This window comes from Penicillium argentinense (genome assembly GCF_028826775.1).
Source record: "Penicillium argentinense strain IBT 30761 chromosome Unknown utg000001l_segment0_segment0, whole genome shotgun sequence".
NCBI lineage: Eukaryota > Fungi > Ascomycota > Eurotiomycetes > Eurotiales > Aspergillaceae > Penicillium > Penicillium argentinense.
In genome coordinates this window covers 535,424-562,466 of record NW_026622660.1, presented here as the reverse complement: position 1 = coordinate 562,466, position 27,043 = coordinate 535,424, and the positions used below count along the sequence as shown (strand labels likewise).

The 27,043-nt window shown below is 51.7% G+C and overlaps 11 protein-coding genes across 11 annotated transcripts; 3 read left to right on the top strand and 8 right to left on the bottom strand.

Moving 5' to 3' along the window:
* Nucleotides 1-538: 538 nt before the first annotated feature.
* Nucleotides 539-3,475, bottom strand: N7532_000164 (IQ calmodulin-binding motif domain protein; the record flags this gene model as incomplete). Its single annotated transcript, XM_056612668.1, has 1 exon — nt 539-3,475. The coding sequence occupies one exon, from the start codon at nt 3,473-3,475 to the stop codon at nt 539-541; it is 2,937 nt and encodes a 978-aa protein (XP_056479892.1).
* Nucleotides 3,476-7,265: 3,790 nt separating this feature from the next.
* N7532_000163 (uncharacterized protein) lies at nt 7,266-8,273 on the bottom strand (the record flags this gene model as incomplete). Its single annotated transcript, XM_056612667.1, has 1 exon — nt 7,266-8,273. The coding sequence occupies one exon, from the start codon at nt 8,271-8,273 to the stop codon at nt 7,266-7,268; it is 1,008 nt and encodes a 335-aa protein (XP_056479891.1).
* A 668-nt stretch (nt 8,274-8,941) lies between these two features.
* N7532_000162 (glycoside hydrolase family 127 protein) lies at nt 8,942-11,268 on the bottom strand (the record flags this gene model as incomplete). Its single annotated transcript, XM_056612666.1, has 6 exons — nt 8,942-9,193; nt 9,261-9,482; nt 9,545-9,970; nt 10,041-10,371; nt 10,434-10,787; nt 10,862-11,268. The coding sequence occupies 6 exons, from the start codon at nt 11,266-11,268 to the stop codon at nt 8,942-8,944; spliced, it is 1,992 nt and encodes a 663-aa protein (XP_056479890.1).
* A 462-nt stretch (nt 11,269-11,730) lies between these two features.
* Nucleotides 11,731-13,901, top strand: N7532_000161 (uncharacterized protein; the record flags this gene model as incomplete). The annotated part of the gene is made up of 9 exons (XM_056612665.1): nt 11,731-11,768; nt 11,843-12,006; nt 12,089-12,182; nt 12,237-12,293; nt 12,373-12,859; nt 12,925-13,296; nt 13,363-13,491; nt 13,547-13,637; nt 13,888-13,901. The coding sequence occupies 9 exons, from the start codon at nt 11,731-11,733 to the stop codon at nt 13,899-13,901; spliced, it is 1,446 nt and encodes a 481-aa protein (XP_056479889.1).
* A 418-nt stretch (nt 13,902-14,319) lies between these two features.
* Nucleotides 14,320-16,742, bottom strand: N7532_000160 (RING finger and CHY zinc finger domain-containing protein; the record flags this gene model as incomplete). Its single annotated transcript, XM_056612664.1, has 2 exons — nt 14,320-15,273; nt 15,345-16,742. The coding sequence occupies 2 exons, from the start codon at nt 16,740-16,742 to the stop codon at nt 14,320-14,322; spliced, it is 2,352 nt and encodes a 783-aa protein (XP_056479888.1).
* A 606-nt stretch (nt 16,743-17,348) lies between these two features.
* N7532_000159 (uncharacterized protein) lies at nt 17,349-17,848 on the bottom strand (the record flags this gene model as incomplete). Its single annotated transcript, XM_056612663.1, has 2 exons — nt 17,349-17,463; nt 17,547-17,848. 2 exons carry the CDS (start codon nt 17,846-17,848, stop codon nt 17,349-17,351), a joined length of 417 nt encoding a protein of 138 aa, XP_056479887.1.
* An 83-nt stretch (nt 17,849-17,931) lies between these two features.
* N7532_000158 (uncharacterized protein) lies at nt 17,932-18,231 on the bottom strand (the record flags this gene model as incomplete). The annotated part of the gene is made up of 1 exon (XM_056612662.1): nt 17,932-18,231. The coding sequence occupies one exon, from the start codon at nt 18,229-18,231 to the stop codon at nt 17,932-17,934; it is 300 nt and encodes a 99-aa protein (XP_056479886.1).
* Nucleotides 18,232-18,375: 144 nt separating this feature from the next.
* N7532_000157 (DUF2293 domain-containing protein) lies at nt 18,376-21,288 on the top strand (the record flags this gene model as incomplete). Its single annotated transcript, XM_056612661.1, has 4 exons — nt 18,376-18,525; nt 18,594-18,713; nt 18,770-19,063; nt 19,132-21,288. The coding sequence occupies 4 exons, from the start codon at nt 18,376-18,378 to the stop codon at nt 21,286-21,288; spliced, it is 2,721 nt and encodes a 906-aa protein (XP_056479885.1).
* Nucleotides 21,289-21,980: 692 nt separating this feature from the next.
* N7532_000156 (copper metallochaperone ATX1) lies at nt 21,981-22,278 on the bottom strand (the record flags this gene model as incomplete). The annotated part of the gene is made up of 2 exons (XM_056612660.1): nt 21,981-22,132; nt 22,191-22,278. 2 exons carry the CDS (start codon nt 22,276-22,278, stop codon nt 21,981-21,983), a joined length of 240 nt encoding a protein of 79 aa, XP_056479884.1.
* A 344-nt stretch (nt 22,279-22,622) lies between these two features.
* N7532_000155 (uncharacterized protein) lies at nt 22,623-25,773 on the bottom strand (the record flags this gene model as incomplete). The annotated part of the gene is made up of 3 exons (XM_056612659.1): nt 22,623-23,622; nt 23,692-24,409; nt 24,471-25,773. The coding sequence occupies 3 exons, from the start codon at nt 25,771-25,773 to the stop codon at nt 22,623-22,625; spliced, it is 3,021 nt and encodes a 1,006-aa protein (XP_056479883.1).
* A 338-nt stretch (nt 25,774-26,111) lies between these two features.
* On the top strand, nt 26,112-26,963 carry N7532_000154 (kinetochore Spc25 family protein; the record flags this gene model as incomplete). Its single annotated transcript, XM_056612658.1, has 2 exons — nt 26,112-26,346; nt 26,419-26,963. The coding sequence occupies 2 exons, from the start codon at nt 26,112-26,114 to the stop codon at nt 26,961-26,963; spliced, it is 780 nt and encodes a 259-aa protein (XP_056479882.1).
* Nucleotides 26,964-27,043: the final 80 nt, after the last annotated feature.

Here is a 27,043-nt window from a genome sequence, read left to right as displayed (position 1 = left end):
GATGCCGATTTGAGAAAAGAGTGACATTTGGGTTGGAAAGAGCGGGTGCTTCGACTGCTCCGTTGGGGAAGTTATCTTTCCTTGCAAAAGTTCTAGTGAATATGTTGAAGTGCCAAGCTTTCGATAAAATAAGTCGAAGGGTGGGATTGCTCAAGAAGAGGGTGGAAGGGAACTTTGATTACTGGCAAATATGGAGCGTTGGTGCCACGGATAGTTCGAAGATCTAGACATCCCAAATAGGATTAGTAGTATATCCAACGTTCGCACCACCTGGTACACGTTTTCTACATGATATATGATTTACTCTTGGAAAGTGTTATTCATGGGAAAGCAAGTCGGATTCTTACACGCCAAATTCATTACTTCATATATCCGTGGTCAATTTCAATTCACATTGACTGGCAATCTGCCCTTGTATCCAAGCCAAAGCACCGAATAACAGAAAAGAGGAACCAATGTCCCAGGCCCCATTATAAATAGTATATCTCTAATGCCAATGCTCCTGCCGAAAAAACAAGAAACAAGAAATAAACGCCATCTACTGCGAGGAAACACCTTCTTCATATAGACGATCGTAAACTGCTCCATGACAGAGCCAATCCACCTCCCGCACCTTCTCCAGCTCATCCACAAGCTTTCCAACGTCATTCACAAACTCGGGCATACCGGCTCCAGCCAGGCTCTGGCTGGCGGTTGTGGTTGCTCTCACACGCTCCGAGGCACTGGAGGCGCTCAGGCGCGAGAGAATATGGCTTCGTAGACGGGAGAGAATTAACCGGGCAACCGGGTCTGAGAAGCTGGGTGCAGATGGAGCACTCCCATTGGGTTCAGTTGCTGGAATTCTGGAAGTATTCACGTTGACTTGTACACTGGCCTGCGGTGCGGCGGTAGAGCTGGCCTTCGCGACTGGTGCAAGAACCCGCCGGATGGTGGACGCCAGCTGCGCGCTAGCGTTGGGCGGCATCGGGTGTGTCGATTCGAGAATAGACTGGACACGCTCGGCACTGATCTCGTTGAAGTCGAGGGACATGATTCGGTCCGCCTCAGGCTTCCACTGGGACCGAGCATCCCGCTTGAGTAGGTTCTTCGCAGTCAAGAGGATGGATGCGGTCGCTACGATTTGAAATGCCTTTGCGTGCAAGCGTTCCAGTCGCTGGTGGTCCAAAACCAGCGTCTCTGGAATCAAATCTTCGGAGACTATTCCATTGCTCAGAACCAGATCTGCGAGACCATGAGCGTACACCCGTGTAGCAGGCGGGCAAGGCTCGCCATGGATATTCTCTGGGTCTCGCTTCTTCATTTCGTCGACGATCATCTTGCGGTGAGTTCGCCAGAATCTTCGAGTCTTGCCCAGGCTGATTGACCCATCAGCAACGCCTCGATCGAACGTCCGCTGTTCATAACCAGGCGCCTCTTGTATCAATTGCGGCGCGGCAACCTGAATCATAAAGTTCGTGTGGTCCAGCGACAGCAGATCGATGATACCCATCAATCTGGCCAAGCGGTCAATTGCATCCCCGGAGGTGTCTTCGGCGAACTCTTTGACAGCCGGATCGCGGTATGGAGCACAGAGACGTGGCAAAATGGTGTTCATAAAGTCGAAGAAATTGTCGTAGGAAAATGAGCCCGCCTTGCACTGGCTCTCGACAAGCTTTGGATCCAGCACCTCGCTGATCAGTACGTAAAGGGAATTGCCGGGCCGCAGTGATCGAAGCAGTCGGTCTTGGATCACTGTGGCCATGGCAACAGTCCAACCAGTGCCATGGCCAGCCTCGACGTCCTGTCTCATTTGTTCGCACATATGCTCCATGATGCTTCTGCGAGGACCCGTGTAGGACGATTCCTCGATCTTGAATTCTTTGTTGAGGAGTAGCTCATGGACCAGCTCCCGGTTGTCCGGAAGGGCCGTGAGGATCTTGGTGAACCGCTCATGCGGCGACGTCCGCTGCTTATCCAGCTCCTGGAGAACGGCGGCATCGATGTTGTTGAAGGATTCGCTAATGGGAGATGTGACACTCTCAGTTAAGACGTCGGTCGATGACGCCGTAGCCACCTCGGCCGATCGAGGAATGGCCTGCTTGGAGGACGACCGCTTCTTCTCTCGCTTGGCCTTCTTGAGCGATGTGCGGATCATTTGCATGGCCCGGTCCGATCCCGCGAGCCGCTTCAGTCGGGCCAGAAGGAGAATCTGGTTCTGTCGAATGCCCTGGCGGTAATCCTCCGCAACTCCGCCGGCCTGGTCGTCCTTGACGGTCTGCCAGATGAGCTCCAGCTCGATGAATTGCGCCAACATAATCTCAATCAAAACGGTTGAATCATGTGATTTCCATGCATGGAATGCAGAGAAGAAGACATTGTGGGACTCGCACAGCATTTGAAGATCCACCGTGATCACAGATGGAGAGCAGCAGCCAGATGAAAGCAGCCCAGTGACCTGGTCGAAGACCACCAGGAGCTCGCGCGCCTTGGAAATGAGATCCTGCTCCTGCTCGCCGTCTCCGCTCAGAACCTCCGCGGGATGCGTGACAATCAGATATGTGCTGAGGAACGTCCGCACCGCGCCGCGCTCGCCCAGCGCACCACCTTCCATATCCTGCAGTCCACAAAGCCGAAGAACCTTGGTCATGGTGTTCAGAACTTCGCGGTTAGAGAGCAGGGCTCCCACTTCCTCGAACGACATTTCCCGGACTCGTTCCACTGAGAGATTCAACCCATTGAATTCCTGCATCACAGCCTTCGCATGGTGGGTTCTCCAAACCCGTTGAATCTTGCGGGCCGCCGCATCCTGGGTAAGCGACTTGGTCACCGCGCGGGCCATCTTCTTCTCCTCCGCCGCAGGCAGGCTGCTGGTGCGCTGGCGCCGGTGAGTTTGCTGGTACAGGGTCCGTCGCTTCTCAGCCTCGGCAAACTTCTCTGCCATCTCCAGCCGTGCGCGCGCGAACTCCGCGGCCTGCTTCTCCCGCTGATCCTCGGCCTTCTTCTTGGCCCGCTTAACCTGATCCTCACACTTAGCCGCAATGTCTGCAAGGAGGCGTTCCCGGGCCTGTTGAGCTGCCAATGCTCGCTCCTCAATGTGCAAATTCCGGGTGGCCGCCTTTGCGAGCGCGGCACGCAATCTCACCTTCTCAGCATGTAAGGCGCGGTCGGCCAATCGCGCCTTGCGGGTTTCCAGGATGGTGGTCCGGCGCAGGTGCTGGGCGATGTGGTCCGCGCTGGTCGAGCCATTGGACGAGGCGTTCGAATGGTGTGAATGGAGGGAGGAAATAGAGCTGCGTCGCGACGAGGCGGTTGATCCGCGCCGGACCTTGCTGCTTCGACGGTAGAAGCGAGCGGCGATGTGTGGCGGCAGAGTCAGCTGAGGTGCGGGTTCGCCGGAAAGCATTTCCACGTCCGGCTCGCTCACGGTTTCCGGGGAAAGGGGGGTCGAGCCAGCATCTGGAAGTTGGATCTCGATATCGGAGTTGCGACGCATCATCGTCTTGGTGTCGAGCCGCAAGCCGCTTGCGACGCTGTGCAGGGGGTCAAGAAGCCCAGCGGGGCAGCAGGCGACTGATAAGCGATTGATTAGACGGTGGAGCGCTGTCAACAAAGAGGCGCGCCACGGTGATGGAGTGACGGAGTCTCGGGGAGCGAAGCAGTGCAGACACACGTGTTGCGCCCCTTTGAAGTCTGGGGATCTCGATAGGGTCGGGCAATCTAAGAAGCCTGAAACTGAGGACGAGGCGTATGCTCGTGCCAGGGCGGCCGGGGTTGCGGAGGGATCTGTGCTTCGTTTCAGAGTGCAAGAAAAGGAGTTTCATTCATGGTAAAGGAAGGGAGAGAAAGAAGGAGCAGAAAGGGATGAAAGGCGAGCGCCTCAACAGACTCGCCAGCACGAAAGCAGAAAATAGTCGAGACTATCGCTAAAGCAGATGGAATCCGATGGCCGCAAGCAGAAGGAGGCGCGCTTATCTAAGCCGTATCCCCTGAAAAGCCCGTGGAAGCAGAGTGTGTCAGAACATCTATTCTAGGTATTTCTCATTATTGGTCATGTCTACAGCTGTTGTGTCGGGTATTAGTGACCATCCGTCTTTTCTGTTGCTGTCATCGTATTGTAGTCGATGTACTCTGCGTGGTCTCCATAGTGCCAAGGACACAACGGAGTTGTATGCAATGTTTAGTAAGAAACACGCTAAGCCACGCGGTTGAAAGCGGTTTAGTCGCTGTTTCAGGACGACTGAGACGATCAAAGCATGTTTGCTCTTTGATCGTCGTGAGGTCATCATCCCCGACGATCGATCACATTCTGTGTGGTCCGCCCTTCAGCCAGAGCAAGGAGTCAACATCACATCACATAAGAAACAGTAACGTAATCCACAAGCGAGCCGCGAATACAACCGAACCGCGAATTTTCGCGTTCCCCAACTACGATTTTCGAATCAACATTCATCAACGCGTCTTTTTTCATCGTTTTCATACAAAATGCCTCTATCTAAAGAAGCTCGCATGCAGATGGCTATTTCTGCATATAAAAAGCAAGAAGTCAAATCAAGATTGAAAGCTGCTGAGATATTTGGCGTACCTGAAACCACCCTTCGCGAGTGGCTTGCTGGTATCAACCCACGGTCGGAAACACGCGCCAACGGCCATAAATTAACAGCTCTTGAAGAAGAAGTCCTTACCAAGAGACTGCTAGATGCAGATAAACGGGGCTAATCAATTCGACAAGAGTTTCTGCGTGGAATGGCGCAGATTTTGCTTCGTGAGCGTACACAGGATTCTACTGCCTCTATTGGTGTCAACTGGGCATATACCTTTGTCAAACGCAACCCAGCGCTGCGTACACGATATAACCGGCGCATATCATACCAACGTGCAAAGCAGGAGGATCCAATGGTCATAAAGCAGTGGTTTGCGACCGTACGCGAAGCTATTCAAGAACATGGCATCCATGAGGATGATATCTGGAACTTTGATGAAACTGGCTTTGCAATAGGACTCTGCTCAACCTCTAAGGTCATCACTGCGGTGGAGCGTAGTGAAAGACCTCGGAGAGTTATTCAGGGAAATCGTGAATGGGTCACAATCATTGAATGTGTGAGCTCAAAGGGGGCTTATATCCCCCCATGGATTATCCTAAAAGCAGGATCTCAACAAGCTGCTTGGTATCAAGAATCTGCTCTTTTTAATAAGGGCTATGCTATTGCAAGAAGTCAGAATGGCTGGACAACAGATGAAATAGGCCTTCACTGGCTAAAAGAGATGTTTGAACCACATTCTAAACACCATTCAACTGGTGCAAAGCGGTTGCTTATTCTTGATGGCCATTCTAGCCACCTGACTGCAGAATTTGATGCTTTCTGCAAAGAGAATGCAATTATCTGTCTCTGTATGCCTCCTCATACCTCTCATCTTTTACAACCGCTTGATGTTGGTGTGTTTGGCCCACTAAAGCGCGCATATGGAAAACTAGTGGAAGGGATGATGATTGCTGGCAACAATCATATTGATAAGGAGGATTTCTTATCTCTCTATCCACCTGCTCGCGAAAAGGTGTTCACTAGGGAGAATATATGCAGCGGCTTCAGGGGTGCATGACTTAAGCCACTTGATGAAGAGCGAGTCCTTGAAAAGATTACTTTCCAACTTCGCACACCAACGCCACCTCTTGTTGAAGTCGAAAGCTCAATCTCCTCTGCTTTTCAAATACCTCAGAATCCTCGCCAACTTGATCACAAGGTCCGCAGTCTACAGAGAAGCCTTCAAAAAAGAAAGCTTTCTAGCAGTCCAATATCTCATATTCAACATCTTGAAAAAGCTGCACAGATGGCAATGAACACGAACCTTCTTCTTCAACAGGAAATTAAGGTTCTACGGGCCGAGAATGAGCGGAAAATAAAGAAAAAGGCAAGGAAGCGTGCTATTCTAGGTGATGATCTTGTTTTGTTTATACAGGAAGGTCAGAATCGGATCCAGCAGCTTGATATGCAGCTTAACGAGCAGGTTGATGAGCCTACACCAAGGCCTCGCAAGCGAGCTCCACAACGCTGCAGTGGCTGCGCGACTATTGGACATACTATTAGGAGTTGTCCTAATAAATAGCTATTCATTTGTCGTTTAGATAGTCCAGTTTGATTATCTTTTCGTGGTTGAAGAAGCTTCAAATTGCATATATACCAGATAATGTCCCCTAACTTTTGGCGTTCTCCTTCCGTTCTAGTGCTCATCCCCTCGCCGCTTTTGCTCACTGAGTAGTATTGAGCACGCCCCTGAGCGAGCAGCCTGACCTGGTCAGGGTATTTGTCGGGGCACCTCACTTTTTTCGGTAGTTACCCACCTGGTCAGTCTTTATTATGTAATCGACCTTATTTGCTCACTGAGCCTATCTCGAATTGCCTACTACGCCCGTTCGAGACGAATGGCCCGAGTAAGCGGGCCCAATAAAACGCGACACGCTAGCACAACCCTGTTTACGTTTTTTTCCTTCAGTTCAATATCTCCTATCCCACCAATAAAGAGTTGGCCTCGTATGCACCTATACACACCGGATTTTGCCCGCCACAAGGACACGCTGTCCTTAGTCACCCTGACTGATCACTGGTCCTGATCGTGTAAGACTGCCGTTTACACGTTCCTTCTTGCTCCTAGGAGCTTATCGTGCCGCGTGTTCTGCTCCTGGGAACTTATCAGCTGGGGACGACACGTGACTCCTGCAGGTGTTGTCGTTCTTGAGGGTTCGGTTGGCTGTCGTCATCCCTCGCAGGTTGCTGACGGCTTGTCCGTAACAATAATGCTATTGCTGCCTATTCTTAATAGAGATATGTATTTAAACAAATGCTCCCTACACTATTTTTTTACACCCTTAGAAATTGACCTAACATACTAAATGAGGCGAAATATTTAACCGAGTAAGATGAGTGTAATACTAACCTATTTATCTTTTGTCTCACTAATCATAATTCAAATAGAAAAGTTTCAACCGTTTCACACTAACAATCTGACCGCTCAAGTATAGTGTTTAACTACTCAATTAAAGTAGCAGACGACAAGTAGGCTGTAAGAAACGGCCGCAAGTGAGGCCGTTTTTGGCCGTCGATTTGCCAGGGTTTTGCCACGGAGTCCTGAACCTAATAAAATAAACTACTACGTGGATATCTGTCAAAAACCAAGCTTTGAATTCAAAGTCCTAATAATACATGTAGTGATAATGCTTAGGCTTCCGGAAAGATAGGGCGGTAGCATATAGCAAGGTCCTCAGTGGAGCATTTCTTGAGGATATCACATGCTCAAGCTATTGGAAGGGCGTAGCGGCAGCACGTAGCAAGATCCTCAGCAGTGAATATAATATTTCTTTCGTTCGTGTTTGGGGCGGGCGGGCGGCGCATGACGGATTCGAACTCTAGCTCTAGTGGAGCATTCTTAACACTTCTTGAGGTAATGGTAATCTCTTTGGCCGCCAAGTGAGGTCGTAGCGCTGTTGAGGAGACTGTTTGAGGAGTCGTATGATCAGATAGCAGAGAGTGCTCGACCTCTGCCTGTAGTCCACGCATGATTCTGGGGGTGGTAGGTCTGAGGTGGTAGAGTTTCAAGGTGACTCTGCGCTCGGGGGATCTCTGGATATGAAAGAGTATAACCATGTTGACTTGGTAGCCGGAATTTGAGAACCACCAGTGTGCATCAATTCGTAGTTGTGCCTCTGATTCAGAAAGACCAGTTTCAATAACGAGCGAAGGCCAGTCGTTATCTTCAGAAGGATTTCCTAACGGAGTGAGAGACTCGTCGGCTTCTTTCTCGCATGAATTTCCGCAGTACCGGGAGGCCGAGTTCATAGTGTAATCGTCTGAATCAATTCCCATTTCGAATAATTTCAGCACGAGTTTATTTGAAAATGACCGTGTCACGCGCTCATGAGCTTTTGAGGGCATAATTCGAATAACCCCTTGCTGGTGCTGTGTGTCGAGAGTCAATCTGTAGGGAACCTCAAGAGGATTTCGATCTCCACCGATAAGCTCCTGCACTTGTCGGGATAGGTTCAACACGATAATAAACTGGTTCGAGTAAGACGTGTCGGAGTTGATTTGATGATAGACATCGTTCGCAGTTTGTCGAAGTGTAGAAATGGAGGGGGCAGACAACACCACAGCACCCGGGATTTCGAATGGCAGGTGCGAATCACAGTCCCTCGCTGCCTCGACCGGTGAGAGTGACTCGGGACTACCGAAAGTCTTCGCGGACTCGGCGTCCTTTGTATCCAGGGAGGAGGAGGATTCTGTTGATGGGGACAGAGGCAGCATGTTGGCTGAATTGGGGGGGGGGAATAGGGTGGTTGAGGAAACCGGGAGGAGGCAGAGCTAGAGAAGCAAGACGACTATTGATGGAGGACTAAGGCTGAAGTAGAAATGTTGCGACAGGAGCATGAGCACTTTCATGTGACGTCAGTCCAGAGCAGGCGGTCAGCAGCAGTGGTAGGTGCTGACTTGCCGTCGGGTAGAATACCTAACTTAACGAGTTGTGACAGTGATCAATGAGTTTGAGCCCGTGGTGAGATTTACTCAGTGAGCCTGAGCCTGATCGTCCTCATAAAAGCGGCGGCAGCCCAGACAGGAAAGGCCCACCCGACGGACAAAATCCTGTGTATATAGGTGCATATGCGTGGTAAAAATTCGCGGTTCGGTTGTATTCGCGGCTCGCTTGTGGATTACGTTATAGCGACAGATAGCGACAGATAGCGACAGTTATGGTCATCATACTAGAAACTTCAGCAAGAACAATACGGCAAGAAAAGGGCCCTTTTATTCTATTCTGACTGAAGGTATATCTCAAAATGAGAACCCCACCTAAACCGCGTCAAAATGCTCTCATACTTGTAGATTAGAACCAAGCTACACAATACAATGACTCGTTTGATCAACCAACTCTAGATCGTACCTTTTAGAGCAATGATCCTCTACAAGTCGGAATTTCAGAAAGCAAGCCGCAGTCCAACTCGCATCTGCCCTCGGCCACCTCGGTTGGCTCGAAGATAGTAAGGGATAAAACAAAGATCCTTCGGTTCCCCCGCAATAGCACCCCCAGACTCAGCGACGATCCTATCCTCCCATTCAGAGGTATCTAAATCTCCGTAGACACCTTTCTCCGCAATGAGAGCGACATAGGAATCTGGCTCAGATCGAGTTTCTTCCCGCAGAGGCACGCTTGAGTCGAAAATTGTCCGCTGCGGATTGTCAGTAAAATGACTCGACCAAGACTCGTTCCGAGTGTATGCATAATTAGGTCATTACCTTGAAATGATTCTTTTCCCACGGGTGATCAACATCTTCCACACAATACACAATTGGGCCACGCATGACGTATGCCACAGGCTGCATCGTTAAGGGATGGGGCCGAACAACGCGTGGCTGCATGGGGCAGGAAAATCGGAACTGTGCATGCGCCTGTACCCAGGCTGGATCCAAATAGACATATCCATCCCGGATGTCGAGATTGTCGGGACGAGGGGTGATCTATTGTACCAAGTCAGCTAGGCGGGATGCAATGATTTTCATAGTCTTGCTAGGAAACTGACTTGCCAGGATGCTGCCCAACCTGCAATTCTCAGTCGCAACTCGAGCTTGATCTGCGGTCCTTCGGTCTTGACGTCGAAGGTAACATCGCCATCCCAGGGCCAGTCCGTTGTTTGCGTAATCTGGACTGTGGATTCGGCAGTTTGGAGGTTTAGACTCGCAGAAGTGTACAGATGCACGTTGACAACTACAAAGTCATCCTGCATGGAATGGCTCCAGATATAACCTCCCAGAAATCCCAGAGTTCGGGTCACATTCGGGGGACAACAAGCACACTCGAACCACTCATGGCGCTGAGAAAGATCTTGATCTGATGACGCCAATTGATTCACGTAAGTAAATGCTTTACCATCCAAGCTCATTCCAGTCAATACCGCATTGTAAAGGCAAAGCTCCATCATATCAGCGTATTCGCCTTTCAACTCGAACTAAGATGTTGTGAGCAGTCGCGAATAAAATTTATCCAGTGCGTCCCCGGAATGGACTGTCTGTACTTACCTGCAACAAGCGTTCAGCCAGCATCATGACACCGATTGCTGCACAAGTCTCTGCATAGCATCCGCCTTCGTCTGTTCCCTGGGGAAGAAAGTAATCACCACCGAATCCTTCCCATTTCTTCATCGCGCCAATGCCACCAGTCACATAGGCCTTCTTTTCCACCATATTCGACCATAGTCGATGAAGGGCCGGTAAGAATTTGGCGCCAAGCTCACTGTCTGGCTTGAAAATTCGGACAAGGTCGGCTACTGCGGTGAGGAGATACATGGCCCGCACTGAATGCCCTTCAATAGTCTCCTGGTCGGCAATTGGTACATGTGCTTGCTGGTACCTGCTTGATTGTCAGAGCCTGAAATAAAGATACAGGAAGCCCTCAGGGTGATCAGCTCATACCAGTAGCTTCTCGCAGCAGGAAAATACATGGGCAGGTCATGTTCGCTTTCTCCTCTGGCCTCTGCCTCCACGTCGTAGTAGTGCCGTTTCTCTTTACCGCCGTGGGGGTTTCCTCGTTCTTCAATGAAGAATCGTGCTAGGCGAAGATGCTTCGGATCTCCAGTCAATCTGTGAAGACGTAAAAGAGCCAATTCGATTTCGGGGTGGCCAGGATAACCGGGAATCTGTCCTTCCTGGGCCCCCAGCTCAGCAGCGAGCAGATCAACATATTTGAGAATCGGCGCTAGCATCTCGTCGTTTTTGTAAAAGAGATGGTGGGCGAGAGCGCCTTCAATGAGATGGCCGGCATTATACCTGCGACGGGCCCTTGTCAGCGATCATACCTCAGGTCCAGCTTTTCAGTGTGATATATGTATTTGGTCACTCACAGCTCATGCATATCGCGCAAATTGGTAAAACGCTTCCCTGGTTCCACCACAGAGTAATGGATATTGAGATACCCATCAGGATGCTGCGCACCACGGATCATCTGCACTAGCTCTCTCACGGCTGCATCGATTTCTTCATCAAATTGATCTACCAGCAGATAGCAGGCGCCTTCGATCCACTTCGCGACATCGGAGTCCCAGAATTGATGGTTGGGAATGGGATAGACGGTGGGAGGTTCTGCGTAGCTCGGATGCCATTGTAGTTTGAACGCCTCGTATCGTCCTGTCTGCTTCAGCATCAAAAGCTGGTGCCGTAGTGTTTGCGCCCGAACCACTTCGCGGCGACGCGCCCAAAATGATCCTGGGATGAACGTCGTCGCGAGGAACCTTTCTTGGGGATACTCCATTGTCACCTTGTCCAATCGACAAGATCCAGCCCCAATCGCGCACCTAACCTGAGCATTCGTTGCCCTTATACATCCCGAGGCTCGGAGAGCCCTCCCGGGCGTTTTCACGTTCGGAGGCGCTGCGAGTCCATCCCACCGTCGCGGTCCAGTTATCCGTAAGGAGTGTTAGGAGGGTTCCCCGGGTGGGATGGCCAGAATGGCAAGACTCCGGCGGAGACGCTCCGGCGGGGAAGCCGATGCCGGGCCCGGTATTGTTCGCCTGTCAATATCCTAAGGTATGCACTCCCCCCGCAGAGGCCGATCGTCATGTACTCCAGATTTTCGGTCCGGATGTGGGGTACTGGAACTCCGGGTTTGGCACTGAGCTTGTATATATACCCACGACGCCGATCACACCCTCGCTGCGTGGGACCTTGTGCTTGGCTTCACGTATAGTCTCGACGTAACACATTCTGCGACAAGATGAGTATCGTGGAGAAGTTTCTTCCCAAGGATGACCGGTAAGGACTGCTGTTATCTGGATGTCGAAGTGTGAAATATCAAACTCATTTTGCACTCGCTAATCCCCTCCCAGCTTCGCGGCACTGCTTCTCTATGGCATGGTTTTCTCGACCTGCTTTAATGGCTATGATGCAGGCATCATGACGGTCATCTTGGCCGATAAGCAGTTTATTGACTATTATGACATCGATGACAACAAATCTGGTTTGGTTGCGACTATTCCTTGGGCTATGACTGGTAAGTCCTTTCTTTCTATATACCCAGTGTCTGGGATGTCTAGGCCCATTTTTCTACCCAAAGTTCAACTAACACTACATAGGCCTGGCACAGCTATGGCTTGGTGGTTCACTCGCAGGATGGCTGGGACGTTTATGGGCGTTGCGAATCTCCATCTGCATTATGATCATCGGAGTGTGAGGGAGCCATAGATCACTGGCCAGGAATGCGACGAACTGACATGAATGAAGGATTGTGCAGGTGGTCCCTAATAGCTTTGGTGTCTTGATCCTAGGTCGACTCCTGACGTGAGTAAGCCCTTAGCTGCGTCTCTCATCCATGGATATAGTCACCCCGTCTAGAGATCGCTGTATTAACCATTCCCAGTGGCCTAGGCTTCGGCTGTGTTTACATCGCTACCAACCTCTATGTTGCTGAATGCGCCCCCACCAAGCTGAGAGGAAGCTTCGTCGGCACCGTCTCGCAATTCGGATACCAACTCGGAACTCTCATCGCCTTCTGGTCTGGGTATGGCATGTCCTTCCACAAGTCTCCTTACAATATCGCCTGGCGGGTATCCAATGTCATTCAAATCCCCATCGGATTGGCTTTCATCTTCGTCTCGTTTTGGTACCCGGAAAGCCCTCGGTTTTTGCTGGAGAAGTATCCGGAGACGCCCGAAAGGTCTTTGAAGGTGCTGTCTCGGTTGAGATCGGGCGCGCCTACCGATGAACGCATTCGTGCAGAGTTCCATGAGCTAGTTGCGAGCCACGAGTTTCGGAAGAGATACGATCCTGGGTATATCGGGCTGCTCAAGGATAAGAGTATGCGGAAACGGCTTGCTTATGGGTTCTATGCGGCGGGTCTACAACAGGTATGCTGTATTTGGATCATCTACCCCAGGGAGTCGAATGGGAATAGTACTTACGTTATTGGCAGTGCGGTGGTATTGCTTCCTTGACTATGTATGCCACTCTGATATATCAAAGTCTCGGGTGGGAGTCTGGATCTCAAGCGTTAGCCATCAATGGCATCCAAGCTGTTCTACAATTACTCATTGTTCTCGTCAATACTTTCACCGTGGAACGATTCGGGCGGCGTGGCCTGCTTCTTGTTGGATTTGCTATCCAAGCTTTGGCGCTTTTGGTCATGTCTTGCCTCACGACTGCCTTTCCCTCAAATGGCAATAAAGCTGCAGCAGTTGTGGAAGTAGCCATGTTGTTCATCGTCGGTTTGACGTACTGTTGGTCTAACGGTCCAATTGCAGCCGCAGTGGTTTCCGAGATTTTCCCACAGCATGTGCGCGATAAGGTGAGTCGAATCTAATGAGATTGCTATGGCTCCATCATACCAGCTAATCATACTGACATTCCGAAGGGATTCGGTCTTTCGATGCTGGGTCAGACTTGTTGGCTCATTTTGTTGACGCAATCTTGGCCCTCGTTTAATAACAAGGTCGGAGGTCACAGCTATTGGTTGTTATTCGGTCTTAATGTTGCAGCCGGAGTATGTTAGATCAATGCCCGGGAGAATCCCTCGAGGTGGCTAATCATAGTCTCAGATCTCCGTATACTTTATTCTCCCTGAGACAAAGGGTGTTTCACTGGAGCGAATGGAGAAGATATTTGGCGGTCTAGACTTTGTCGAGGCCGGTGAGTGCGAAGGTGGTTCTGAAAAACGTGAAGCACGAGCGATGGAGAACGAAGAGAAGATTCCTATTTCTCATCTGGAAAATTCTCCAAAAAGCTTGCAAACCTTTCAGCCCGAAAGATCGCCTGTATGATGTCGATGTTGCTAGCTCAGAACGGTGTCTGGTGACCCTAAGAATAAGTGTCAGATGCAGAGAAAATGCTTTCATTTCGTCGTGAGGCTAATGCAGGCTTCTAAATTTGACATATGCAGGCGCCTTGCTTTAGGCAGGCTTTTCTATAGGCATGCCTTCTGTTGAACCAATAACAGCGGCAAGTGTATCCCGCAACACCTAAGCCGCTAGGGCGTCATGTCTTGTCGGCCCCGGTTATCTCTCTTCCTTGAGAATGGAGTAGCCCGAACTGGGTTAGACATGGCCCAAACAGAGCTCCGGGTCTCCAAGAATAGAATCGCGATCGAAAATCGATTGCGGTTCTGGGATGATGCTTCGAATTATGCGTCGGGCGGGTCATTGAACCGCATGCAATGACCATCCGCCTTTGCAGTCTAAGCTTGCAAAGTAGTGTGCGGTGCACTGGCGGTGGAGGATCAAATCGATGACGAAGAGTACTGGTTATGGGTGATAGAAAGGACCGATGCTTGGGTATATGATGAGCAGTCTATAGTGCCTAGATACGTTTTGGATCATCGGTGGCCGAAAAGGTCGATAGGCTCAACCCCATCGTCTTCGTCGTCGTCGTCGGCTTCCTCTTCTGAACCGGAGGAGATCGAAGATTCTGCGGCATCATCGTCTTCTTCTTCTTCCTCCTCCTCTTCAAACTCTTTAGTTTCTTCGGCTGCTGGCGTATCGCCTGCGAGGAAGCCATAACGGTCTCTCAGCTTTTTGCTTAGAAAGTTCAAAGCACCATAGTCTGTATCGCCCTCGGATCTTAGTGGGTTACCGAAAAATGGCAAGGACGACGGTTTCTCTGATTCGCGCTCTGCTGGAAGACCAAAATAATTGGTGACCACCGGTGAGATTGCGCGGCCGTGGGTCATATTGTAAGAGACGAAGCGGTTGTCGGGACCCGTGGTGTTAGGAACACTCAGACGAGACTGCGAAGGCGGGGTTGCGTTCATGTGTAGCGCAGCCAAGGATGTCGATGCTTCTTCACCGGCATGCAGAGACGATGACCGTGTACGAGAGGCTGGTTCGTTGACACCTTCTTCTTCAAGAAACGAGGATATGTCACCCTGCAGGAGGCGAATTTGAGCTGTATTGTAAGACTCGCACAAATCACACTTCAGTCCCAGCCAATGGTACTTGACAACTGACTTGGCACCGCAGTCATTGCAATACACAAGGCCTTTTGTATCAGTGAACTCCGCGGGCATCGGTTGACTTTCGATTGTTCGATCCAGGTTTCGGAACGTTGATTCCATATTGGTGATGGTCTTGCTGCAAATTGGACAGCGAAAAGACGTTTTGGAATATTCAGAAAGGCACTTATGATGAATGCTGTGACCGCATCGCATCACAACGACAGTCTCTGGCGAAGTAAACATGTAGTCACCACAGATGGGACAGTCGCATTGTGTGGATCTCTCAATGCATCGATGAGTATCTTCAATAGATATAGGCAAGCATACACAGCATGTCTAAAACTTATTTAGCATTGCGAGGAACCACGCCCCGGGTTGGGCTCATATTGCGAAACGCGATCACTCACCTTGCAATGGAAAAAATCCTTCCCAAGTCCTTGGCCGATGCGACAAATGCCACAGTCATGGCAATGGTAGATGCTTTTCTTGCTGTCATTGTCCCATAATTTGCAAATATCACAGTAATACTGTGCAGTTGTTTCCTCGCATTTCCGGCAATTTTGTGCTGCGGGCTGAGCATGTCCACAGAACATGCAAAGCATGTTTTCTGTTTCTTTGCGAATCAAATGATGATCCTCAACCTCATCATGGCAAAATCTGCAGGTGTACCATTTCTTGCAAGTGAAGCACTGCAACTTGACGTTTCTTTGGTAATGCTGGCAGCCCAAAGAGGCTTCCTCCAATTCCTCCGTATCCGGGTCCTCCTCACCAGCCTCGACCACAGGTGATTCCGGTTCCACTCGTGGGACGTAGGTTGGTTGCAAGTCCTCGACTGTGAGCGAGAATTGGTTCTCGTATTCAAGGGTTGATACATCCAAGGTGGGTTTTGTCGGGCATGGATCTGGCGAGAGTCTCAATACTGCTGGTGTTGGCGGACTGGCAGGATGCTGCATATGTGGAGGGCTTAAAGTCGGAGATTTCGGTATGGTAACGCGGCAAGATTTATACTTCTCCGTCATAAGATCATGAACCATGCGTGCTTTCTCATTATTGTCGAGATCCAAATCCCGAATCGCATGGATCTTTTTTCGAAGCCATCCCATTCCATCATCAGCGGGTAGTGACATCTGGCCCAGCTCATCTATACCGTTCGGGGCCTGCCCCGACTCAGGTTGCGACTCGCGCCTCGAGCGAGCATGTGTACTTGACAGCTCATCCTGTGAACCTGCCAACTGGCCACTCTGGGACTGGATGTTTATCCGGTCTGTGGTATGCGAATCGACAGATCGGGCGTTATGGGAGGGATAATTTGCGGTGACCGGGATCGGCTGGCTGGGGAGGTCGCTATTGTGAGGCATGGGTTGACGGCGCTCCGGCTCCGAGCTTCGGCCATCCATATCTTTCAGTAGAGTTGGAAAGAAGGGAGGTCCACGCAGAGACCCTGCATTTGCGCCAAGCAAGTCCGATGCAGCACAATCCTGGGCCGGGTCGCGAACGGGATCTCCGTCGGTGGGCGGCTTTGTTTGTGCCCGGGAGGACTCTGCCTGGTCCTGGGGGTGGGGGAGGGGGGAGCGGATTCCGAGTTCGACCAACAGCGACGTGATGAAGCTGCTCATGGAGGGCTGACACGGATCACATCGGATACAGTCACCGGCCTGGGACGTGGTAAGAGTGAAATCGACATCGAAATCGAAACCGCCTGAGGGCTGTTGGCTGTTGGCATGTGATGTCTGCTGAATCATCCGCGGATCGGCGCTAGCAAAGTTACGGTTTGTTGCCTTTCCGCTACTGTCTCGTTTCCACATGACCAGGGGAAGGGTGGCCACTACTTGAAGATCGGCCCAGCAGGCCGAAAAACGTCTTTGACTTGAGGTTTCTTTACTGACAGATAGCCCGCATAAATTGTCGGTGCCATTGTTGATATTCTACTCTCGACCGATCCAATTCCCCCCACAAATTACCGATCTGCAGCTTCCTGCAACCTATCTGATTATGTGTCGACCTGCAACCAATTCCGGTATTTGGGGGAAATTGGAGGAATTGTCCGAGGCTCAGGGCTGCCAGACTCGGATTCTGCAGCCCCCCTCCCCCTCCCCTTCCCTTTTGTTTAAGAGGGGCTTCCCATAGGTCCGGCGATGTAGATGACTGTGGTTGGGCATAAAATGTGACGGCGCGTAGGTGGCGACAGAGTGAGACACGGTCCATGATGCATGGCCGCAGAGGAGGATGGGATTCCAGGATGGCCGAGCTCAGGCGGCTGGATAACCCTTTCGGGAGAGCTGCTTTGTCGCCTCGTTCTGGATTCGTGCCTGAGGGAGGTATGGGCGCCCAACGCAGGATGTAGGGGGATGCGGCAAATCAGGCTCGCATCACCGACGGATAAGAGGAAGGCGAAAGACCAAGAAGCAGTATTATCTCAGGCACGTTCCCAAGCTTTCATTCAATCGCTCGAGTGTCAGATCGAAGTGTTGGTGGGCGCTTTTACGTAGTCGGCTTTCCATGTTGCCGAGTCCCAAATTGCGAAGACTGTAGACCAAGTCAGAGAGGCACGGTTATGATCCTAATGCTCCACCACTCCGCAGGTATCGATGGGGCCATGGCCGACTTACATGCGCGAGTCCTTTCCAATGGGAGTAGTTTCCCAATATCGAGTTACCAGCAGGTTTTTCACAATCCGGTGTTCGAACCCGATCGTGTCTGCTGCACGTTCTAGGAAGCGTAGAGTGTTGGCAACTCGCGACGCGTCGAACTGCTCGCGCGGTGTCTCTCGAAAGGCAGTCCGCAGAGTTGCCCGTAGCACGTAGCGGCTCGGTTTCGAGTATCGGATGACCTTCAGGCCCTGGCGGTAGAGATGACGGTAAGCATGAAGGACCGACAGCGGATCCCAAATTGCCTGGGCGGGAGCAGCCATTGCGTTTGAGTCTTCAACTCGGGCAAAGCGTCGGCGGAGGGCATGCGGAGGTCGCAAGTCAGCGTAGGCATATCAGGCCCGCACTAGTCCCCATTGGGAGCATGTGACTTCGACTTTTGGGCAGCGAGCTCTTGCACCTTCCCCCACCTGCTTCGCTGCTCTGGCTTCGTCGCTCTGGCTTCGTCGCGCCATTGCGGAATTTCAATTTCGGGGAGGTCGTGGTCCTTCGGAACGTGCGCGTCTCGACGCCGTTGCCTGCGATCTTCCCCAGGACGCGCCCTTAACTCTCTCTGCCTCTTCCTCTCCCCAACTCCCCCAACATCGTCACCACTTTCCCACCTCCACATTTCTTCCACCTTCTCCCACTTCTCCGCTCCCGACATTTCACGCTTCCGGTTTCGCAGTTTCTCGCGCCGATTCTCAAATCGCCTCCGATCCTTGCGAGCTCCTCCGACTTCGTCCCCAGAAAGAATGCTGTGAAGGGTTGGTTCTCTGTCCAGTTGTGTCAGTGGAACCGACCCAGAAGCATGGCCCGAGTGAAAAATAGAACTGCCTCGTCCGCGGCCTCGACCAGGCACTCCCCCGGTCGGGCTGTCACTGAAAGAAAGGCCCGAAAGCATCAAGCTTTCTGGAAGGGCTATCTAAAGCCAGTAAAGGAGCATCGGCTTGCGAGTTCGGTATGTTTTTGCCTACATTCTCCGAGCTTCGGTTTGGAGTGGGGAACTGGTATCTCACAGAACTATAGATCTATCTTGACGTCGAGCCACCAGCAAACTACACCTTCGTCGCGTCTGGGACTCCCCTCTTGACCAAGACTTGCAAAAACAGATGTCGGGCAGAAGGATCCCGTATCTTTGCGGTTTCGGTAGGAGAATCCCGGTTTCTATTTCTCGTCCTGGACTACTTCTCATCTTTATTTAGACCTCACACGACAATCCAAATTTCGCTTTGACGCGTCTGTCGATTCAAGTGCATCGGGTCGGATATCACTTCCCCACCGCGGTGGTCAACCGGGTCTGTTACGATTTGGGCCTTTATCTCACGGATTCAGGCAAGGCAGTGCCACTTAACACTCCTACCGCCTTGGAGGAGCTTTCTGATACAGATAAAGATCAAGTCACGCTCAATACTGAGGCAAGGGACACGATCCAAGACATGTTCCCAAATATCCCTGCGGATGATTTGAATCAAATTATCAAGCGCTCATTTCAAAAAGTAAGTCCATCGACACTTGGTAGGCCAAATGGAGAAATGTCGCAGGTCTCTAATTTCTACTACTCTAGGGCGGTGGGAAAATAGGTACCGCGTTTGAACACTCGTTGAACCGTCGAGTGCATCTCGCTGTGGTGGCCCATATTCGGCATACTTACACCGATTATGATTGGATACTCGAAAATCAATACGAGTGGGTTGATGCAAGAAAAGTGACGGAACAGCCCACTCTCGCCAAGCTCATGGAATGGCGCGGGAATGACGAAAATGGACGCGAGAACTCCTTTGAGGATGCATGGAGCGAGGACTCGCTTGAGGAAGCATTGCGTGAGTTGAACAATCGCGATGTTGAAACCCATGATCAAAGAGAGCGGCAGAATCCTATTGAGCCCGACAAGATCCAACCTCGACCGATCAACGCCAACGTTGACAGACTGGATCCCAAACGCAAACCATCCGAAGAGGCCCCGTCTGAGTTTCAGTTCGTGTCCAAAAAGCCCACCAAGACTGGCGATCGTCGAGGCTTCTACCGATATCAGGCGTGTATGGACGCACCGGCCTCCAATTCCACCGTAGTAGGAAACATCGATCAGTCCCGCATTGACAGAAGACACCCCGCGATCCCTGAGCCCGAAAGAACCCACTCTACCGGGTACCGTGAACTTACGCTCCAGACTGCGGAGGTAGCCTCTGGAATTGCTTCGAACTGTGGTCGAGTTCGTCCTTTGAGCCCTGGTGCACCATCTTTGGCCATCACTCAAGGCGGCCAAGGGCCAGTACTACTAGTAGACACCCAGGACAAACGTGCTCCTTGGGAAGGTCAACAACGGGCATTGTCCCACCAGTACCACTTTGGGTCGAGCGGAAGACTTGCACTAACAACACAGGAGTCAACTACTGGTGGTACATACAACTTCGCTGACAGCCATCTCTTGACTCGGAGCCCCCGTGCCTCGTGGAATCTCTTGCCCTCAGCGCCCCGTTCTAACGCAGTCCCTCACGCGCGTACGGAGTGGGTTCCAACCGCCCTGTCAGGCCATGGCGCCGGTGCGCCTGTGTCGGCGAGCGGACATCAGGAGCAATTTCTCACCAGGGAGGGCCAATTCAGACCTTGCAGTGAGGGCGCCAACCCTCCTCAATCCAGGCCGGGAAGCAACTTGCACACTCAGGACCGCCCACTGCCCTCGATCGAGACTGCTCATCCAGGGCGAGGACTGGAAGATCGTGTCACGCCCAGCATGAAACGGATGGCCCTCCGGACTGTAACCCCGGAATGTCTTCCATCGTCGCGGGCTGGCAGCCCTGATCCTAAGAGACGACGACTGGCTTACCCCCCACAAGGCTCGGACGATCTATCGTTCTCACACTTACGCCAGGATTTACATTCCGAACCTCGTATCGCACGACCCATGGGGCCAGTTTCCTATCCTGATGGACCGCCCTTCGAGTATCGCGTGCAGAACGGGCAATACGTCAAGATTCCTCGTTGGAAACCTGTCGATGAGTTCCATGAAGTAGTTCGTCCAGACTATCTCCTGACCACAGTTCCTTCTACGGTCTATGAAGAGAAATCGGGGAAGTATCGCCCTTATCCAGCCCCGGGAACCAACGAGTTCATCTCGAATAACCGTTCCTCCGGACCTCCTCCAGGAGTTTCTCGTCTCGGTCCTTCTGGTCCTGCTTACTCTGGTGATAATGGTCAAGGCCGAATTCCAATCCCAAGAACTTCTCACGCCCTTGAATTTGGTGGTCTTCCAGCTTCTTCCACTGCCTCGGATGGGAGGCTGTATGCGGACGGCTTTGTTCGCTCCATTGGCTTCCACGAGGTTCCTCCTGTCGGATATGTTCAGCGCCCACGAGCCCAGCAACGCATAAGGGAAATTCCAGCTCCAGGCAACTTCGACCAATCCACCTGGACCAAGATCCCCGATCCCGTTGTCTCCAACAGTCCCTCTGTCTCCAGGGAGATATATGCAGAACAAACTTCTTCGGTACAGTTCCAGCCCCCAGCGTCCTTCGTGGGCAGCAGGACTCGCGACCCGATCTCCCATGTCTCGGATCCTGTGTCTGATGACCCCCAATCTCGTGGACCTCCCCGGCCATTCATGGAGGCCCCGGAAGCAGGCTCGGCTCGATGCGGTAAGATAGGTCCAGCCAACTCTCATCCGTCTATATCGCAATGGGAGCTTTTGTCAGATTTGTCTCTCAGGCTAACATCGACCCAGTAACGTTCATGACCCCCGTTCTTCCCAGATGCTCGAGCATAATCGGCCGTTGTACGTGCCGCGGGTTTGAATCACAGACTCTTGCAGCACGGAATGCCAAACGGACGACCGTTATCTTGATGCCATGGTTGATTGCGGATTGCGATTTGCGATTTTTTCACATATTGATACCTTTTTTTTACTTTCTGAACTGGCGTGGGCGGGCGTTGCCGAGTGGTTTTAGGTCGAATGGTTTCGTTTGCGTTCTCCTCTCTTGAGGTGGAAACTTATCTGGGGAAATTTTTTTTTTCCTTCGCATTTTTCAGCGCCCCGACATGATTATGATACCCGGCTATTCTTATGACAGCCCATCCACATCGTTATGGCTTTCAATACCAGCTGATGGCACTTTTCAATGCCGACATTCCGTTTCTTCAATTCTTATGATAACGTAGTCACTTTAGAATATTCTTATACCGTGTTTACTTACTGATCTCTGGGCCATTGTACTCAGGATGTAGTATTTGATATGATAGAGCCCGAGACTCCAACGGGGAGTATGAGCAGGGTGGTCTCGCTTAAAATAGTCATATTTCCAGGGTTCTTGAAAGAAAATTCCAGTCCCACGTCGAGTCCTCCAGCCGCATGGAATCGCAGCTGAAGCCTGACGCTGGGCTTCACTGTCTTTAGCCCGTTGCCGTCGGCCCACTCCCACGTCAAACACTCATAATCTTGCCATCCGCCTCACCACTGTTCACGGTCTTGCCGGTCTTCTTGATAGTGGCCAGCACGGTATCGTACGAAACGGTCGGTTCGGTAGTGATGTTCGCGGTCTGCGACTCGAGATTGACGTCGAAGCTCTTGACACCTGTACCACATTCGTCAGCAGTGCGCCACGGGCATTCGCACACGCGAAGTCGATTTACCCTCCAGCTTCTTGAGGACCCGCTCAACGGCGCCAGAGCAGCCGCCACAGCTCATGGCGACGTTGAACTTGTACTGGTGTTCGGACATGGTGGGGTTGTTTTGGGGGGTGGTTGCGGAAGAAAGGCGGAAGGCGAGTTGGCGGTTTTGGAGTTCGCGAGTGGGTTCGACTGTAAGGGGGGATCTCGTCGGGGCGATTACTTCTTGCGGTTGTCGTCTACGATTGGCTTATAGCAGCAATGGAGCAGTAATTACGAAGGACATATTGGTCATGTGCGTCCCCTTTGAGCTGTGAGCGATTTCTGCGATTGGCTTGTTGCCGGCAACTTGGGACGCACGCAATACTCTACGATTCTGGTGATGCCGATGTTGATAACACTGGGACAATCCATATTGGGAATGCTAAGCGCGATCCTTGATCCTCGGGCTCTACACTAAAACCCGGCTGCTCGCCGCTTCTTTTTTGCCTTCAGGGCCTTGCTGCCCTCGCGCGCACCAAACTGGCCCCGCTCAGCCTGGGTCATGGGTGTTTCGTCCACTGTCGGCTGACTGCTGGTAAACGGCAGTGAAGGCGCATTATCGGGCTGACTGCCCCATGTCCGGAGTATAGGCGCAGCGGGGGCCGGGGACAGGCCTAAGGCTTGTGAACCAGCGACTGACTGGGAGCGTGATCGTTTCCGACGCAATCGCTGACTAGGCGTGGCGGAGCGTGAAGCCCGTTTGAATTCCTCGTTCTCCAGCATCTCCGATGTCTTCTGCCATTCGTAGGTCGACGGGTCAACACCAGGCTGCCATTCGGAGAGTAGATTGGCTACTTTCCGGGGCAGCGGGCGTTGCTCTTGAAACGTTGTGAACGCTGCGAGGCTGCTGTAGGGTTTGTCGTCCGATGTCCCAGCTGAAGATGCCCGAGAGCGGCTCTGCGGTGTCGGCGTTCTCTGGTTGGGTGCGATTTGACTGCTAGGAGGCTGCGAGGACAGCAATGAGGTCACGGTGTCTTGCGATAAGGTGGCGGGCGTCGGTGCCAATTGATCCTGAGCCAGCAATTCAGTGGCCTGGGGCAGATTCCCAACACCAGGCGTGTTTGAAATTCGGACAAGGCGTGCCAAAAAGAGATCGAGCGCAATTCCACGAATCATTTTCTCTTTGAACACACGGGTTTGGCTGTGTATGCCATCCGGACCATGGGGAAGACTAGTCACCCAGTCTGCAACTAGCTGCTCATAGATTCCCAAGTAATCCATATCCGAATGTCTCCCTGGTTGGATGATGGGCATGCCATGGAACAGCTTAGAGAAATGAAGAGGTAGAATCATGAACCGATATTCGGCCTTGGGATCCGGAGACTTGGGCAAAGCGGTAGAAACCAGCCGCGCGAGATCCTGAGCCCCCTCGTCGATATCATCCAGTACAGATCGAGCTGTACACAGCTCAACCCTGGGCGTAGCATATTAGCTTTGACTGATCAAAATGAGAAGGGCCACAGGCCATAGCGAATGAACTCACATTGTCTCACTCACGTACCAGTCTGCAAGTGTCTTGAGTGTCTTGTTGGCAAGCTCTTCAACCATTCTGCTGAGAGTATTTCGAGGTTGAATCTCTTTAGATGCACCCTGGTTTGCATCGCCATTTAAACGTACCAGTACAATGTCATAGAGAGGTCTCCAGTCCATGGTCCTTTGGAACTGGTCATCGGCACCTGCGTGGCTATTGCGCCAGACTGCGCCGCGCTGCCAGTTTCCGGTACGCGGGGGAGCGTGTGTAGACTCATCCCAGTCACCAACCACGAAATCATCGCCTTCAACCTCACTTTTGGGCATACGATGAGGGTGCACCATCGACCTCAGGCACAGGAAATTGCCTTCGCGAACTGGGAGGTAAGTCACGTCATACTTGTCTGCTTTGATGTTTGGACCCCTGAATAATGCTTCGTGGACAGCCGAAGACGACGACGTATCGGTCCAGAATACCTTAACGAGAGTTAAGTCGTTCCTGTACTTTGCGACTTCCGGGCTTTGCACCGGAGCAACCATATAGTTGACTTGCCGAAAAACGAATGTCGAGTAACGTGAGCTCGCTCCGAGAGGAGAAGTTCCTGCAGCAGATGGAACATCGAGTCGGACGACGTCGGGAATGGAAAAAGTATTTGTCTCTTCATCGAGAGAAGGAGCTTGAAAAATCTGTACAATGGAGGAAAGACGAGAGTAAAGGATAAGATACAGATCTGCTTTCGTTAGTAATCACAGCATAATGTAATGAGGTAAATGAGGGGATGAAGGACGTACTGCCATTCATTTGCAGATCGCTGAAGCGCAACGTTGTGTCCTCGGGATCCCGGAAATGACGCCAGGTCAAACGGGGGAACAATGGTGGCCGCACTCCCGTCTCGTTGAAAGGCGCCGTTGCGAGGTCGAACCAGAATAGGCGGGTGGTTGTGAGAACAAAGAAGTGGGATAGGTTCTGAGGGCTTCTCTGCACATCAAGAACCCACTCTGATTTCTTAAACAAGTCCAATTCAACTGAAGTGGATCGGATCTGTTTCCCCCCAATACTATAAAGCATAACATGGCGCCGGTCGGATACCACTATGGTCGAATAGTCTGCAATCCACTCAATAGATGCCCAGCCATCGTAGCGAGGACCATCTGGGGTTTGAGTTTTATGGGAGCCGTCCATCCATGGCAACGATCCTCTCTTGAGACAGCGGGCAGGCCAGCTTGGACTTTCATAAACTTCCCACGTACTCCAGTTCCCCTGGATGTCGATAATGGCGAATTGACGAGGATACCAAGGGTTGAATGTCACGTCGGCATGCGGTAAATTGCCGGTATGTGTGATTAGTATCTCCACCACTGGGTTTGGGTCCAGGGTAGAATTTCGCGGCTTTGCAGCGCATGTTGCAAGATCATCCTCTGGCATGTACACCGGATGTGTTGTACGTCGATAATAGCGGGGGCGGAAAATCACAGTTGATTGAGGTAGACGGGCAGCCATCCAACAAGACTTCTCCAGTGATCGTGAAAAGCAGATCTGTTGAATAGGAGCCCCGTGTCTCGACCATTCAGTGACTTCCTCATCACCAATGGAATCATCAGCAATGGAAGGAACGATCAATGGAGATACATCCTGATCTAGCGTGTCAACATGTTTTCCCAGGGTTCGAAATGAAATTGTGTTCCCGCACTCTCCGGTCACTGCTGCGACAACTTCCATGCGAATGCGCGACGCTTGGTCTGTAATTTTCGCTTCTCCCAAAGCAAGGAGTGTAGAGACCAGTGGGTCGTAACGCTCAGCGGTATTTGTGATTGTTCTCGAAAGCGTATCATTCCAGAGCGAGGACCAGTTTGCTGCAAACTCAGGGAGCGTTTTGGGGATTAGGTTATGTTCTGAGGCTAGACGAGGGTTGATGTGCTGTTGTGGTTGAGCTGGTTTCACAGGCGAGAGTACCGTTGTTCGTGTGTTCCCAGTATCGACGAGTAGCGGAGGCTGTCTGAATTGGCGAGTAAAGGTCCAGGACCGCGTCTCTGGTAAATAGGTGGCTCTCCCCACGTGCCCATAGTGTAGAGCAACGGTGCGATGTTCATCCATGGGATCTTGTTTTGCGCTTCGCGATCTGCGCAAGACCCAGCCAGGACATGTCGATGATGAGCTGAATCCGGGGTCACTGAGCGCAGGGCGACGACTGCGAAGATGAAGTCAAGCACGTCAAGTCGAGAAGTTGCTCCAGAGGTTTCGAGGTCGAAAGATGGATGCCGCCAAGCGAGCTCCAATTTTTTGGAGGGCTTATCGATAAGCCCTCCCGTTGCGGCGCAACCCAAAACAGTGGACGATCCCCGCCCGTCAAACGTCCTTTCCAACCCATCGCAAGAGTGACAACCCTGGCCCTCACCAAAACCCAATAAATCTATACTATAGTGATCTGTACTATGGCATCTTCAACATTCGATCCATCGCTCTCCACGAGTGGCATGCGCCCGCCCCTGGCCTCCGCAGATGCGCCTTCAGTGGCAGACTCGTTGCCCAGCATCAACTTCGGTTTCGATGATTTGCGCAATCGCATGGCGCAGTTCACGGCAAAGTTCGATGCTTTCATAGAGCGTGGCCGCAAGCAAGTTCTCGAGGAGCGCAATCAGTTCCACATCAACCTCGCCGAATTGCAGGGTATGACAAATTCCTGTTGTTGTGTTGTTTTCCGTCTCCTGATCCCCTAACTCACCACAACACAATCTACAGAGGATGAACGGATGCGACAGCGAGATATCGAAATTATCACCCTGAAAACCCAGACACACGAGCAAACCCTTCAGAAGGAAGCCGCCGAGGCGGCTGAAATGCACAGTGCAATCAACTCCATCACAGGAGAGCGTGACTCGCGACTTGCCAAACGCGACCGCCTCAAGCAGCAGATTGCAGAGACCCAGAAAGCTATCAATCAGCGGGTGGAGGCACAAAAGGCCCACGCAAAACATCTTGACGCGCAATCAAGACTTAATTCCCCCGAGCTTGACTTCTGGCAGGATTATCTTTGTTTACGCATCGAGGGGGCGGGTCGAGAAGATCGGTTGAAGTTTGTTTACAGTCACCTACTGGAAAAGGACTGGGAAGCCGAAGCTTGGTTTGAATTGGGAACTGCCAGTCGCGATTACGAAGTGTTTCACACCCGGCCCAAGGTAGATCGAGATGCACTGGAACGAGAGGTCGATCTTGTCAATGATGACCGAGACTTCGGGGCCTTCCTCAAGCGGATGCGCAAGTTATTTGCGGAGGCTATGAACTGAGTGTGGAATTCAGGCGTTGGGAATATCCTTTTGAAATGAATTTTATGAGTTCTACCCTATGCACAGGGCACTGGCAATTG